Source organism: Chrysemys picta, chromosome 6 (genome assembly GCF_011386835.1).
Source record: "Chrysemys picta bellii isolate R12L10 chromosome 6, ASM1138683v2, whole genome shotgun sequence".
NCBI lineage: Eukaryota > Metazoa > Chordata > Testudines > Emydidae > Chrysemys > Chrysemys picta.
In genome coordinates, this window is record NC_088796.1 from 25,215,694 (window position 1) to 25,232,303 (window position 16,610).

Consider the following 16,610-nt stretch of genomic DNA (forward strand, 5'->3'; position numbering starts at 1 on the left):
AAGCAGGGCAGTGGAGCGGAGGTGAGCTGGGGGGGAGCGGTTCCTCTGACCCCCCTCCAGGGTTACTTCCTGCGGTCCTCCCCCCACCTCCCATCACCACAGCTCACCTCCGCTCAGGGCCAGCCCCCGGCTTTTTGCGCCCCAAGCAACAAAAAATAAAAAAAGGAGCCGGAGTGCCGCCCCTTGGAAAGGGCCGCCCCAAGCACATGCTTGGAGTGCTGGTGCCTACAGCCAGCCCTGCTTGGAAGAAGCAGCACCTCTGGAAAAGCCAAATCAGAAAAGAGAGAACTAGTGCTAAAAAAATCTGAAAGCAGAAAGACATAGTGCTTAGTGACATCTGTGAATACCTGCAGCTCACAAAAACTGCAGTAGCAAGGGATGTTTAGTAGGTAGTTAACTTTATAGAGTAATAATGAAAAGGGCTTTGAGCAACTGGATATAAACAAACCCGGCTGCAGGATTACAAATGATGTTATATCCAATTGACTATGGCAGATGAGAGCATGATTAAGAAGTGGAACAATTTTTACCAAGCCTTGACTGTAATGTTCCATGTTTATTGCTTGAAGTGTCATTAAGCCTCAGGGATCCTCTTCCTCTTTCAGTCCAGGATAGTGAGAGTTTATTAAATACAAAAAGCTTGCAACTGATCTAAAGGGAAAAATGTTATGGAAAGTGTCAACTGATCTGAAATCTGTTGTGCCAGAGAATGCAGTTTATAGGTTTGACGTCTCTGTGCTATAACTTTTTACTTTACAGTTTGCATAAAATTAAGACAAATTTTAAAAATGAAATGAAAATTGCACTAACCCCAGATTTATGCTGAGTACCACTACTAACCAGGCTATGGGGAACATTTAGCATAGAAATACATTTCACTTTTATCTTTTCAATTTTTAACCCTTCTCTGTGAAATCCACCGACATCTCCATATTTCCTGAAGATGTCCCAGAATGCATCATCTTATGGCATCACTGATATCAGAAGTTTCATGCAACCCACTGTACCAGTACTGTCATAAATTGAAGCTAATGACCCATCCACATACACATTTCCCACATATGGATGGGAGAATGGATTCAAACAATCTTACAATTTTATATCTTTCCATTTTTAGATTTTTGTAATATATGCAAGTGTTAATTTGCCAAGAAAATAAAGAGTTTTAAGAATCTCGAGTAGCAAGATTTATCCTGCTGGCCTAAAATTACAATGATGTACCTTAGTTTTATTATAAAACCACTTACTTTGATAACTCAATAGTTTAAAAAAAATCAAACCTTTGTGTTTATAAAGTAACTTTAAGAGTACTTATAATTTGGGGGTTTATTTATTGGTGTTAGGGAATACTGGCTTATTGTGAAGACTGTTATAACAGACAATAGCAGAATGAGGCTTTGAAGCATGATTTTGGAGGTTGAAAGAGCTCTCTATATTCAGTATAGAGAATTTACGATGAAAAGCTACATATCAGCTTGAAAAAAAATTAGTTAACAGAAGCATATTTTTAAAAAAAGAAAAACTTATACAGTTGTCCAACAAAGAAGTAGTACATACATATTCATGGTATTACAGTAGGCCATACAGTAGACCATAATGTGCTTTCTAAACATAAGTAGAAAGACTCATCATGCAATCTTTAGGAAAATATACCTGCAACACATTATGTTCTGCTTCTTCCCCTGTTATAACTTCAACTTTCTCTAACAAATATGTCTGTGCTGGTTTGGAAATGTAAGCCGCAGCTGATTCAATTAGTGTTGACTTCTTGACAAAAAATGTTTCTAAAGGAGAAATAAAAACAATAGAAAAGTCTAAAATTTCTACAGCAGGAATGTTTTAGTATGTCAACAATATGTCTATTTGTATGGTCTAGGTCTTTGTACGTTCCCCTTAGTGCTAGATATCAGTTAATGTTTTAATAAACTTCAGGTATTCCAGTATATTTTTAAAGAATAAGACCACGATCCAAGATTTCTGTATAGGCACACTGGTCTGTCCACAAGGAACAACTAGCAGGATCAAACCCTAACGAGTTAATAGTTGTGTTTCCAAATCAAATTCTTTTGTGATATTGCTGCTCAAAGTCATAATCATGAAAAACATAAGTCCCATAAATCATAATGGTAATAAGAGGGGTGTGAATATTCATCAGGAAAGAACATGAACAACTAGCTAAAATTGTAGTTGAAGTGACTTGTTCATAAACAAGCTATAGGTTGAAATGTGTTCACAAAGTATTCATCACACAGTTTGGATAACAAATAAATTTGTAAAACTCAAAGTCTATTCAAGGAAAACTTACAAATAAAAAAGTCTAAATTAATCAAATAATAAATTATTCGCTATGATGATAATCTAGCTCTAGTTTTGAGTCACAAACCAAATGACAATTGCTTTCTGGACACTTACATTTATGATGCACATCCCAATAGTATACTAATGACTGGATAACTTTAAAGTAAATACATGATCATTACTGAACACCACTAATTTGATGTCCTCTATGGTGCACTGAAATTGACCTATTGGTAGAGCCTCACTGTGTTTGTTTGCTAAGTAGTAATACTTACTACTATGTGAATAACTAATATGAAAAGTTTTGGCGTCTGTGGATGTTATTTCTTTCTTGCATAGATCAGTTTCATTATTCAGCTTGGGAGATTTCTGAGGACTCTAAAAAATTGAAGAAACAAGGAAAAACAGTTTAAGAAATTGTAACATTTATATGTTTGACATTAGCAGCAAGCTGAAAGATCAGGAATGTATTGAATCATAAAATACACAGCAGGGGTGAAGATTAGTTGAAATAATAGGTTAACATGCAAACTTTACTCCTACATACAAATACTGACATAGGATATAAGTAAACAAATGTTTGGTATTTCAGTCAATAGTGGAACTTTGTCCATTATTATAAAAGCCCCCAAAAGGTCATTAAGCAGGAACTGCAGTCTCTTCTTAAGAGAGACTCTGAGCTAGGAGAATAAGCTTCTTTCAATTTAAGTTTAAGGTGATCTGATAATAAAAGTGGAGAAGTTTAATAGGTATCTTTCCAAATTAATTCCTCATTTTACAGATCACCATATATACCCAAAATTTTAAAAAAGCATTGCAGAATTTAGAAATAATCACTCTCAGATATTTTAAACTATTACATTTAGCTGATTCTGCAGAGTGACAGTTTTCTCATTGTTCACATCTCCTGTATATCTGTATACTGCTAATCAAATATTTTCTTGGGAGTCAGAGGGGAGAAAGCCTACAGCTCTGAATGTTAAAAAGTCTGAAGTGGTTTGAGCTATAACAGAAAATTGCTAGAATTGATTTTCCTACTGAAGGACCAAGTCTAAAATTTGGGCCACCTAAGTTGTGCCCATGAAATGTGCGCACAAGCCAGCTGAGCATACGCAACAAGTAACTGCCTGTGCAGATGAGCACTGACATATATAATTACCCATTTTGGACCAATCCTGTGAACAGCTATACATGTTTAACTTTACTCACGTGACTTGACTTCGAAGTGATGACTCATGCATTTACAGGACTGGGGGCTTTGTATGTACATATGACAAATGTTGTGGTCACAATTTAGGTGACCATCTTTGAAAATGTGACCCTCAGCATCCAAATGCCAACTTTTTCAGAAACAGAAGAAAGAAGAAAAATTTCAATATTTACAAATCTTACCAAAACTCTCTCTACCATGTTTTCTCCAAACACAAAAGTAGAATTTCTGTTGTTTAAAAAAGTTACATCTTCTACTGGCTGATTTCTAGAGGAACAAAATATGTGAAAAATATCAATGAGACTTTGTAAAAGATGCAAATATAACATCTATAACTGCATACATTTACCTTTCCAAACCTTACATTAAAACAAAAATATTGGCCTACTGGGAACCATAGAGAATACTCCATTAAAGGAATTTAGGGAGATACATTGTATTTCATGTAGAATAATGAGACTGTTCCTTAAAGACTAGATAGTGCCAAAGCCACAAGCCACTGTTGCAGCACCCCAGGAGCAGTATAGGGAAAGAATCATGCATCAGAGAGGCACACTTCTCTCCCTACTTCCTCTTATTCCACCAAACTGCTACCGTCCCTATGTCAGCTTAGCTGTGCCAGCCATCAGATCCACCCACTCCCCTATCTTCTTCATCTTCTCCTTGTCCATCTGTTTGGGGAACATAGAGGGGCAGGTGCACAGCTTACTTCAGTGTACCTACATATAGATTATGTCAATGCTGCAATGTAAGCATGGGTTCAGACCAGGGTTGAGCCCAAATCCTCCTTCCGTCTACATACAAATCTCTCAGACTCAGGCTTAGACCTAGGGTCCTAGGACCCTGCAGAGATTGAGAGTCGAAGCCAGTGTCAAACCATGACCCAGGGTTCAAGCCCTATTGCTTTGAAGTATAGATGCAGCCCTGCTTGACTTGGGTCCTGGGAGTCTGCCAAAAGTATCCCATAATCCCAAAGGCCACCTTCTTTTGTCCTCTCTATTGCAAAAATCTCCAAGAGTTGAAAATGGAAGCTCCCCACTTGGCAAACAGCAGCAGTTCAGTGAGTCAGCTTTAACCCTTCCATTTTCTTCTGACCACCAAAAGGAAGGGATGCAGATCAGGATAAGTAAAGAACACGACAGAGATCTTTTGACCAATTTGAATGAATTCAAGTCAGTGGGCCTGATGCTGTTCACCCCAGGGTACTGAACGAATTAGCTGTAGAAATCTCGGAGCCACTGGCAATAATATTTGCAAACTCATGGATGACAGGAGAGGTCCCGGAAGACTGGAGATGGTCCAATGTAGTGCCCATCTTTAAAAGGGGGGGAAAGGAGGAGCCGGGGAACTGTAGACCAGTCAGGCTGACTTCAGTACCCGGGAAGCTACTAGAGCAACGTATAAAACATTCAATTAGTGAATATCTGCAGGTTGAAGGGCTAATCACTATCAGATAGCATGGATTTACTAAGAAACAAATCATGTCAAACTAGTTTGATTGCCTTCTTTGACAGGGTAATTGGTTTGGTGGATAGGGAAAATGCGGTGGACATAATATACCCGGACTTCAGCAAGGCTTTTGACGCAGTCCTACATGACATTCTGATAAATAAGGTGCAGAAATGTGGGCTTGGCGGAACTACCATTAAGTGGATACATAATTGGTTATACAACCACAAACAAAGAATAACTATTAATGGAATGATGTCACATTGGAAGGAGGGCTCAAGTGGGGTTCCACAGGGATCTGTTCTGGGTCGAGTGTTGTTTAACATCTTTATTAATGACCTGGATGTAGGTGTAGAGAGCATACTGATCAAATTAGCAGATGACACAAAGCTAAGAGGATTTGCCAACACTTTTGAGGATAGAGCTAAAATTTAGAGGGATATTGATAAATTGGAGAACTGGGCTGTAGACAACAAAATGAAATTCAACAAAGACAAATGTAAGTTTGCTACACTGAGGGAAGGAAAACCAAATGCACAAATACAGAATAGGCGATAACTGGCTTGACAGCAGCACTGCTAAGAAGGATCTAGGAGTTGTGGTGGATCACAACCTCAACGTGAGTCAGCAATGTGATGCTGTTACAAAAAAGCAAATGCAATTTTTAGTTGCATTAACAGAGGAGTCACGGGAGGTGATAGTATCACTCTACTCAGCACTGGTTAGGCCTCAGATGGCATACTGTGTCCAATTTTGATCACCAATTTCAAGAAAGGATGTAGAGAAACTGGAAAGAATCCAAAGGCGAGTGACAAAGATGATCAAAGGGATGGAATGCAAGCCATATGAACAAGGCTGAAGGAACTGGGTATGTTTAGTTTGGAAAGGAGAATATTAAGGGGGGATATGATAGCAGTCTTCAAATACTTGAAAGGCTGCCATAAAAAAAGATGGAGAAAAGTTGTTCTCTTTTGCCACAGAGGGCAGGCAAGAGGCAATGGGTTCAAACTACAGCATAGCAGATTTAGATTACATCTCAGGAAAAACTTCCTAACTGTAAGAATAGTTGGACAATGGACCAGACTGCCTAGGGAGGTTGTGGAAGCGCCTTCCCTGGAGGTTTTCAAAAGGAGGCTGTATAGCCATCTGCCTTGGATGGTTTAGGCACAACAAATCCTGCATCTTGGTAGGGGGTTAGACTAGATGACCCTTCTGGTCCTTTCTAACCCTATGGTTCTAGGATTCTAAACTGCAAACACACCATTCGAGAGACTTCTGTGTTTGCAATGGAGACTGAACAGAACAAGCCTTTTGCAAAACAGGCATCTTCATGGTCCTGGGAGTGAAGCCAGACTTTGGTGAACATCTGTTGTGAGGCGAGTAAAACTGTGACCTTCAGTAAAAATACCAGTAATGATCATGCATACCAGAAGATAGTGAACAAGCTGGAAGCTTTGCAAATTTACTGGATCACTGACCAATGTGGGGAGCAGATTAGGTTGCTCAAAAGTGAGGACCAGAGGACCAGGGACCAGAACTGCACCTCAGACAACTCGCCAACATTGTGCCCATTTTATGAGGAGTTTGACTGGGTGCTGGGCACTGCACCCAATACAGAACCAACCGTTGTGCATGATGACCTGGTCAGCCAGAATGGTGCCTGCTGGCCTCAGAATCCAGCATGGGGACTGATGGGAGCCAGCAGCAGGCATCAAGTGAGGACCATGAAGTAATTCTCTTGCAGAAACCAGTCCCAGATCATGCTTTAGAACAGGATCAGCAGCAAATTCTGGGTCCATACTCAGAGGACCTGTTTTATGTCCCCCCATGGAACAGCTCACTGCCAAGCCTGCAGCAGACATGGAAGGGACAGAAGCCGCCCCTGAGCCTGGAAAGTTTCTGCCTCCAAATTAAAATGTATTGCTACAGAATCAGAGGGATTTCCACTCTAAGAACTAATGCAAAAGTTATGAGATTCCCCAGCTAGCAGCATGTATCCAATATTGGTGGATTGTATCCCAGTGCCTTGGCATCCCCACTCCCCGCCACCATGTGGAATTCAACATGGCGACTGGGAAATACAAATAGTAAAGAACACCTTTAAAGTGTATTTTTACCAGAAAGGCACAGATTTTTGCTAGGGCCATTCCTGTTTCTTAAAAATAACATTACATTGCCATGCCTTTAAGTTTGCTGCTCTATAATCACTCAACAGTCTGTGGAGCTGGGCAGGGCAACTAAACACCTGGCAGCTCTCCATCTTGCCCCCTCTCCTCTTGGTATCTCCACCTCAGCACCAAGTGTACAGAAAACAAGGGAAGAAGAGAAAGGAGAATGGAGGCCAGGGGACATGCAGTGGTAGAGTGATTCTGTTGTGTTTGCACTGGTTCATACACTTCGTTTGTTTGTTTTGGAAATGTTCTTTTGTAACTGTTTCGGTGTTTTAATGGCAATGGGTGACCGTTGCAGTGTTTTAACACATTTATAAATAAAGCCTTTTATGTCATCAGGAAAGTTTATTGCTATACTGCATCTCATCATACAATCATGATTTGAAATAACAAAGCTAAACACATGATCAGGAACAACTAGGAATTACTACACACAGGCTATTCCTCTATACAGTTAGGTACAACAAGTCACACATCACTAACTTCCTGATGTGAATCCATACTGTGAATCATCCCCCACTCTATCCCCAATTCATAATTCAGCATGTCATTCATAAGTACATTGCATGACAATCAAGTCCCCACCCTTTCCCAAGCACTGAACCCCCAAATCAATTAGCCCCTTAACTCCCACAAGCAGATTCATAAAGGTACTATTCCCCCTCTTCCATGGGGCTATGGAAGTCCATAACATAGGAGCACAGAGCATTCCTGACTGCTGTTGCCTGTGTGCATCTAGCTCCAGCTGTGGTAGGTGCACTTTCTGGCTGAGTGTTCAGCAACCCCTTGCTGTCATAGGTCCATTCAGGGGGAAATGGGTCACCTCTTCCTCCTGGTCCATCTCGTGCTTTTGGTGGCTCAGAAAAAATTGCCGAAATGTCCACCAGTGCCTCATGGAAGCTCTGCCCGTTTCCCGTCTCAAGAGTGAAAGTGCAAGCCAGACAACTTCTTGAAAACGGGTCTCCTCCATGTTGTTCATCTGGCTGTGTCGGTGGGCTGTTCAACCTTCCTATAACATGCAGGGTGGGCAGTAAAGTTTTCCCACAGTGCACCATGGACAACGGGCTAGAGTGGCCACATTTCAGGAGGGCACTAGGGAGTCTGGGATATGGATGGTTTGAGTTGGGTCTATATGATGCATTGTGGATGCCAGAGCCCCAAGTTCAAGCCCAGGTTAGAAAATTCTTAAGGTAGGGTTAAAAATCAGTGTAGACACTCAAGCCCTGGGTTCTCCAACACAGGTCAGCTGACTTGAATCCCACTAAGCCTGGGCTTACACTACAGGGTAGACATACCCTTAAAGTCCAGGTAACTCATGCAGAGGTGTAAGGGGAAGTTCTTACTCCCCTGCATAGGCATATAGTTCAAGTTATAATCTGCCTATAAGCCTTCTTTTCCTTTTTTGGCTGATGTGTGCATTTTTTTCAGCTAACAGCTACACAGACACATGTAGAGAAACAAGCCAGAGGACAAAACCGAACACATGCTATTCTTTAGACACACAGAAAAAAACCCACAACGCTTTGACTAACTTACCCTATTGTTTTAGGGCTAGAAAGATGCATGGAGATAGATGGCCTCACTGTTGTCTCGGAACTTGCTGAGTTTTCTGCTGGGCAATAAGAGCTCTCTTCAGATAACTGGAAACGATTAATATGATCAATGGAAATGTTGGAAAAAATTAATTTTGGCTCATCTTGCACTATAAATAGTTTTACCGGAAATTAGGCCCTGCAAAGCCAAATGCGCTTGAGAAAGTATTTCTGACAAGAGTAAGCCTATGCATGATGGGTCCACTTTCATGAGTTAAGATCATTCATGTGGTGGTTTGCAGAGACAGGCCCATGTTTATTGTGTGAAGCAAGCCAGTGCAATTCCTAACCAGATTTTTAAAAAAATTCTTAGAAAGTAATGTTTTCCCAACCCTCTACCCCAAATTCAGATTGATTTACAAGTTTACAGCAGCTGCACACTCATCAAGCAACCATATGGGCAGTTTAGCAAGGGCTGGATTTTCCAAAGCGCTCAGTATTGGTACAATTGCTCCACTGAAGTCAAAAGCAAAACTCCTGTTGACTTCAATGGGAACAGAATTAAACTAATATTGAAGAGTTCTCTGTAAAATACTTAATTTCAGTGAAATATTATTAGAGCTCAGGCCGATGGAAAAACCCCCAGACATGTATATTTGACATTGAAGTTACATTTTTACCTGAATATTTGCTTTCTCTTTAGTTTTGGAAGATGCCAGTGTATTTTCAGTGCACATCTGCCTTCTTTCCTCACATATCTGAGACTGTGGTGGCTGTAAAATGGCAGGTCTTATGACAGTCCACTGCTGAATTTGTGACAAGGGTCCTTACAAAATACAAAATAAAAGATTAATATATGCAACCTTTCCTTCACATTTAAACACCACATTTGTGTCTTGCTTTTTCTGACTCATAATGTAGATATGCTGTGGAATTTTAAATTAATTGTATGTAAGTGTTATTGTTAATATCTGCCACCCTTTCCTGTTCGAAGTCCCTTCTAAAAACCCTGCCAAATAAAGGAGTGATGTAATATTTAATAAAACAAATCTGCACTGATTGTGATAAATCCATCTTCTGATTATATGAAGCTTGATTCTGCACCCATGGAAGTCGACAGGAGTTTTGCCTTGACTTCACTGGGAGCAGAGTTCAGTCCTTGTTAACATTATGTATCGGAAATGTATGCTTGGGATGATATTCATTCCTGAGCAGTGGTCTGAACATGGCCCATGAACCACTTAAGTTTTCAAAATAGGGCTTTAAGTGGAATTAAGTGGTTTACAGGCTTATAATACAGGCCTTCTGCACAGGAGGTGAATATCAGCTGTAGAGAGTAAGCTGGCTGGGCCAGCGACTGTCTACGTTTTACCTGCTCTGTACAGTGTTGAGCACACTGTGGATCAATGACTAATAAATATTACAATATTAACAATAGTTACCTTTTTCTGTTCTTGTGATGTCATGGTTTCTTTGGAGAAGAGCTGAGGTCATGAATATGTTATTCTTTACTGCAAAAGAAGTGTTTATCCACAGTGCTTAATTGTTTATCTGCATTTCTGTAGCCCCCATCACTGCAGCATCTGAGCATCTCACAAACATTAATGCGTTTATTTCACACCACCTCTTTGAGGAAGGAAAATATTATCCCCATTTTATGGAAGGGGAAACCTAGGCACAGTGAGAATGACTTCCCCAGGAACTCGAAGACAGAGCCAGGAATTGAATCCAGATATCCTGGGTGTCAGCCACTACTTTAACCACACAACTGTCCTTCTTTAGCTTTACAGCTCACGGGCATGATAATGTCATCCAGTCAGAATATCCTTTCAGATCAGCAAAAGAGACCCAGGAGTACGATGGAAATTCTGGAGATCTAGCATGTGCTGGTAGTGATGACCCTCATGATAACTAATGATGGTCAGTGTGTGGCACTGCTGCTGCTGCTGCTGCTGCTTTTATATGGTTTCCAAATGCTACCCAGAGATGTTCAGAAGGGCTGCCAGCCTTGTCCCATCAATAACGTGTTATAAAATTACATGTCTCAGAATCCACATATGAACTCCTCCATTCCATTCCAAGATGATTCTGGTTTGTTGCTATATCAATTTTGTACCCTTACCAGATTATTTGGAAACCCCTAATCAACAATTTTTTTAATCCAAAGGTTTTCAATGTGGGAGTCATAAACAGGTGTCATGGTTTGTGACCACGCTGCACTTCCCTTATGGATAAATGGGAGAGTGATCCCTGCTAAATCTTGGCTAGAACACGGAGAGTGTTCCCAGTATGGAAAATGGTGTCACTGAATATGCGAATCACTGTTTTAGTCCAAACATATCTAGCTCACACCATTTCTTCAACTCCATTCTGTGTTTACTGTCCATAATATTTGACATAATATTTTATAGGTTAATATAACCTTCCACCTACTTGCTACAAGCCTTTGTAAATCTCAAAAACATCTGAGTTGCAACAGTGAATAGACTGCACAACCCAGTGCAGCATATGGCATAGGCTGCTTGCGTCTCATCCAGCAAGCTCTCTCATGCGCAGAGTATTCCCTAGCACCAGGAGATATTAGTGCGACATTAGTGCCATCTACTGAATCACCAACACGGCTTGTTGAACATCGTGAAGTTCCTTTCTCTCATTCACATACTGACTTGGCCCAGCCCAGTTAGCTCAGTCCCACAGAAATAGCAGTTTTATTTTGTTATTTTACTGATTTTTGGTTTAAGTGAATATTTACTGAATAATATTTTTAATTACCCGGCTGTGATGGAGGAAAGGTCGGAAGGATGGTACAGGAAGATGATCTCACTCTTTTCTGAGAGAGTGCAGTATCTGAAAACATAAGAGACTGAAATTATCCTTTGTTCAAAGCACAATATGTTCAATATGGATTTTTCATGTTAGCAAAATGTATTTGTCATGGATGAGCAGAATCTACCTGTATCGGGCAACTATTAAGGCTTTGTAGCGTAGACTTTGAATTTCCAACCCTTGCTAGCACTAGTGCAGTTTCAGCATAGAGAAAGTGCTGCCAGCTGCCAGCATTTTTGACCATGCCATCATCTAGCCCAGGGGTAGGCAACCTATGGCACGCGTGCCGAAGGCGGCACGCAAGCTGATTTTCAGTGGCACTCACACTGCCTGGGTCCTGGCCCACCGCTCCAGGGGCTCTGCACTTTAATTTAATTTTAAATGAAGTTTCTTAAACATTTTTAAAAACCTTATTTACTTTACATACAACAATAGTTTAGTTATATATTATAGTCTTATAGAAAGAGATCTTCTAAAAATGTTAAAATGTATTACTGGCACGCGAAACCTTAAATTAGAGCGAATAAATGAAGACTCGGCACACCACTTCTGAAAGGTTGCTGACCCCGATCTAAACATTCTCAGATTAGGGCTAGATGTCATGGTGGTTCAAGTGCCAAGAGGTTAGTCTACACTGGTACTCCTATTGTTGCTACCACCAATGATACTGAACCCAAAGGTAGGAAAATATAGTACAGGTACAGCCTAAGGGGGTTATTATAGCAAAAGTCTGTGACTACCAGTCTTTTTTTTTTTTTGTATGGTGCGGTTCAGGTCTAAGTAGATGTAGGAATGATCTAGGTGTGATTTTAAGGGTAGATAAAGTTAGGTTAATTTTACCCTTTTAACTAAATGGGTTAAGTTTATCAACGGCTGGGTGAAACAAAATATTATTTACCTACATTAAGGCCCAAATTTTGAGGAAAGCATATGGCCCCATCATTACAATAACGACACACTTTAAAATAGAATTTCTACTACACATGCTCAGTACATAGTGGTCTGCAGTGACTTGTGTGTGTGTTCCCTCAATATTGTGGAAATAACCCCACCGCCTTGAAGGGGTTTCCAAGTCAGATGATAACTAGTTGGAGGGGAAAGCCCTTGTCAGCATGGCTTCTCAATTCCATGGGTCCCCCTGGGCTTATGGGGTTGAACAGTGAACATCTTCCACAGGGTAGGAAATCCTGCCTTCCCTTGACCTAGTCAAAAGATTCCAGGGAAACTCATAATTGAAACACATGGACCTTCCACTGCCTTATGTGGAAATAACTCACGTATGAATCGGGGTCCCTCTGTTAATTTAAAACCAATATTTTTTCAGACTTAGGAAGGAGCAAGTTCCTCACTGAGAATTACTTGCAGACTAACTTTGAAGTTTAAAAGTTTTGCTGACTTGGAATTATTCTAACCAAAATGTGTATCTGAATAATGAGGAAAATATTTTTTCTAGCTTATCAATTTATAAAATATAATTACAATTATAACCAAATTGAGCTAAATGACATACCCATGTAGAACTGCGAGTCGGACGTTTGGAAAGTAAAAGATGAAGATCTTGCCCGTTTCCTGGAACAACCAATGAAATCTAAGAGACACATAACATATCATGTACTGTAAAATCAAATTTTCCAACAGATTTCAGTAAATTATTGCAGTACAGAATTCTAATATTAAAGGTCTAAAATTAAAGCCTGGCCTGGACCTGACCTGAGTACAGACAACCCAAACTAACCCAAGAGTATTAAGTCATTTTTAGATGCAACTCAACCCAACACTTCCCCCGAATCTGAGTCAGTGTGACTGCCTCGTCCTTGGGGCTTGGCCTGCTGGGGGCTTCCCACTCCCCACATCCCTTGCCTGCAAATCGTCTCCAGCTGCCGCCTGCCCATGGGGTCAGTGCAGTGGGGGCTGCATGCCTCATCCTGCTGGCCACTGCTGCCTTGCTGTGCTGTGTGTGCTGCAGAGTGAGAGGCAGCAGCCACTGTGCTGACCTCATGGACAGGAGGAGGTGCTCAGAGATGACTAGACCCAACATGACCTGAGAGGTTTTGGGCTGTTTTTAGATGCAACTTGACCCAAATCCGATACTTGTAGTTGGACCCCATTGGGTTTGGGTCAGGTTGCAGGGCTCTAGCAGAATCTACTCATGGAACGGGCTCTTGATGCCTCATTAAAGGCCTGATCCAAAGCCCATTGAGATCAATTCCACTCCCACTGACTTCACTGGGCTTTGGATCAGGCCTTTTTTCACTATGCAGCAGGCTGTATGGCACTCAGCTGATTTTAAAGAGACGGCTGTAACAGGACTCTGGATTCACCGTACACTTCCATGTATGGGGTCACGTTATAACAAGACCTGAAGGAAGTGAAGAGATCATTCAAAATCTAACACTTGTGTGAGTGCTGCAGGGGAGCTGAAATTTGGATCGGTGTGTGTGTGTGTGTGTGTGTGTGTGTGTGTGTGTGTGTGTGTGTGTGTGTGTGTGTGTGTGTGTGTGTGTGTGACAAAGGAGGACAAAAGTGGTGACTCTGTACCCTATATATAGTCTTAATCCACCCACGACAAATTGACTTGTTACATACAAAGTGAAATTCGAATCACTACTAATGCATGCAATGGACTCAGCACTTACAAATACTCCATTTAGTAATACACCCTTTATAGCAAGTTTATTATAAAGGGTTTTAATTATGCAATTATTACCATTTTCAGCCTTGCAAACCAGGTCTTCTGCAGGCCTCTGGGGAAAAACAAAACAAAATGTGTCAATGGGTATGTCTACACTGCAGTGTCACCCGACCCAGGCTCGTGGGACTCAGGCTGCGGGGCTATAAAATTGCAGTGTAGATGTTTGGGCTCAAGCTGGCACCCGGGCTGTGAAACGCTTCCCCCTCGTGAAGTCCAGGCTCCACGATCAGGCCCTTTATTTCCTGATTTTCTGGCTGCTTTATGACCAAAGCAAAAGGAAGAAGCTTAAGTGTTACCTTGAAAGGTCGTTCTTTCTTTTCAAAAACAAATATGGGCTGAGCAATAACTGACGTCTCTGGAAAAGGAAAGAGGTCACTTTTAGAACATGTGAATTAAACTATTTATCGTAATGCTGCATTTAAAATTAAACTGGGATCCACTGAAAATTTTAAATCAAAGTATTTATCATCTTCTAAAAATACAGGGCTTGGTCCTGCAGTCCTTACTCAAACAAAACTCCCATTAAGCCTACATAGCCCTTGTGCCTAGTTATGGCTGCAGGATTCGCCCATATTTTTAAACTTCTTTTAGACCAAAAATAATGCTTTTCATCCAGCAGGATCCCAAAATACTTTACAGACTATGGGCTTGAGTCTATTTCCAAGCACACCCAAAATTCCCTCAATTTCAATAAGAATGCTAGATAGATTAAACAGATATTATTTTGGGCCAAATTCTAATGTCCTTACTCAGTTTTTGCTTAGTCCTTGGAAAACAATACCTCATTACACCCCACCTTCTCATATAAGGCTTGATATTACACCACTGAAGTTAATGGGGGTGTTGCTTTGACTTTAGTGGGTGCAGGATCAGACCAACTAGCGCCATCCCTGTAGTAGCTGAGCCCGTTTAAAACATCTCTTAATTTCATCCAGCATTCAGTAGCTAAAAAATGCTCTCCTGCAACCACTTTGGCCAGGTCACACCTCTCCCTCCTTGAGTCTCTCCACTGGCTCAGGATCTCGTCCCACATAAAATTCAAACTCCTTGTCATAACTTTCAAGACTACGTGCTGGTTTGCCCCAGCCTACAACATCTCTCATATTTCCTATGATTCATCATTATGGACCAGATCCAAAGCCCACTGAAGTCAATGAAATACTTCCACTGACTTCGGTGGCTTTGAATCTAGCCCTTTGTCCTTTCATCCTGCCTACTCCTCTCACCATCCTTTCCTTCCTCCCACTCTCACCTTTTTTTGGTACTCTTCTGTATAGTTGGAAAGTCATCTCTATTCCTCTCTGCCAAACATCCCTGCTCTCATTCAAGTCCCCCCATAAACCCCACTTCCTGTGCTATCTGTCTCTAATTTAAAAGATTCAAGTTTATAAGATTTTCTACATTATTATTGATTAGTATTTGCAGTGACAGCTATGTGCTTCATAGAAAATACACAGAAAACACATCGCTACCCTGAAGAGCTTACAATCGAAGGCCCTGACTTCAATGTGACTACTCATGTGAGTAAAGTTAAGCATGTGTGTAAGTGTTTGCCTTATTGGAACTAAAATGATGACCATGACAGACATATGAGGATTTAAAATCACTAGGAAGGAGAAGGAGGAAAAAGTACATGAGTTACAGAAATGAGCATGCATAGTCACTGAGTTAAGATATATATCATTCTTGATGGTTCAAAAGCACAGGGGGGTTGTTGTTTGTTTTTAAGTGGAAATACTCAATTTTTGTTATCTTCAGAAGTCAGTTTTTAAGAATGATTTGAATGAGACACTCTACCTAATATAAATCACATTATTTTTATTTGCTTTAACCTTTGTCCCCCCTTTTCCTAACCGTTTCTTTTGTTTGTTATCTTCGTGTTCAGTGTTTGTCTAGTTTAGAGCCAAACTGTTCCTGGCTATAACCTAGGAGTTGTAGTGGGGAGGGTTTACTCCACCCTTGAAACTTCCCACAAGTGTTTGGGACAATTGCAGTCCTTGTACTAAGGGGTGCACAGGCACTGCTTCCTCTTTTCCCCCCTCAGCGTGCAAATCATCCCCAAGAGGGCACAGAGGAGGTGGGGGCATGTCACACATGGCACTAGAGTTGCCATGCATCCAGTTTTCAACAGGAATGCCCGGTTGAAAAGGGACCCTGGCGGCGCTGGTCAGCGGCAAAGCAGGGCTAAGGTAGGCCCTGCTTGCCCTGGCTCTGTGTAGCTCCCCGAAGCGGCCAGCATGTCCAGCCCCTAGGCGCAGAGGCGTGAACCATGGCCAGTGGGAGTGGCACCTGTGAGGGTGGGCTGCGCTCACCATGCAAAGCCGCTTGGCCAAGCCTCCACCTAGGGGCTGGACATGGTGGCCGATTCCGGGAGCAGCGTGGAGCCAGGGCAGGCAGGGAGCCTGCATTAGCCTCGCTGCGCCACCAACCGG

The 16,610-nt window shown here is 41.3% G+C and overlaps 1 protein-coding gene across 4 annotated transcripts in view; it reads right to left on the minus strand.

Annotated features, from left to right (window-relative positions):
• Positions 1-16,610, minus strand: part of RANBP3L (RAN binding protein 3 like) — a 49,517-nt gene that overhangs the window by 18,850 nt on the left and 14,057 nt on the right. For 2 of the 4 annotated variants that reach the window (XR_256778.5, XM_005306905.5), the window contains exons 2-12: positions 14,475-14,533; positions 14,194-14,230; positions 12,997-13,074; positions 11,433-11,507; positions 10,103-10,171; positions 9,341-9,486; positions 8,665-8,768; positions 3,691-3,775; positions 2,574-2,676; positions 1,654-1,784; positions 531-651 (exon numbers count right to left, since the gene is read on the minus strand). Coding sequence is in view for 3 of the 4 variants with exons in the window: in XM_005306905.5 (XP_005306962.1) it covers positions 531-651; positions 1,654-1,784; positions 2,574-2,676; positions 3,691-3,775; positions 8,665-8,768; positions 9,341-9,486; positions 10,103-10,171; positions 11,433-11,507; positions 12,997-13,074; positions 14,194-14,230; positions 14,475-14,533 (1,008 nt within the window). In the remaining variant the exon portion in view is untranslated. The remainder of the gene's footprint in view (positions 1-530; positions 652-1,653; positions 1,785-2,573; positions 2,677-3,690; positions 3,776-8,664; positions 8,769-9,340; positions 9,487-10,102; positions 10,172-11,432; positions 11,508-12,996; positions 13,075-14,193; positions 14,231-14,474; positions 14,534-16,610) is intronic. The other 2 variants (XM_005306908.5, XM_042860199.2) reach the window with 2 other exon arrangements.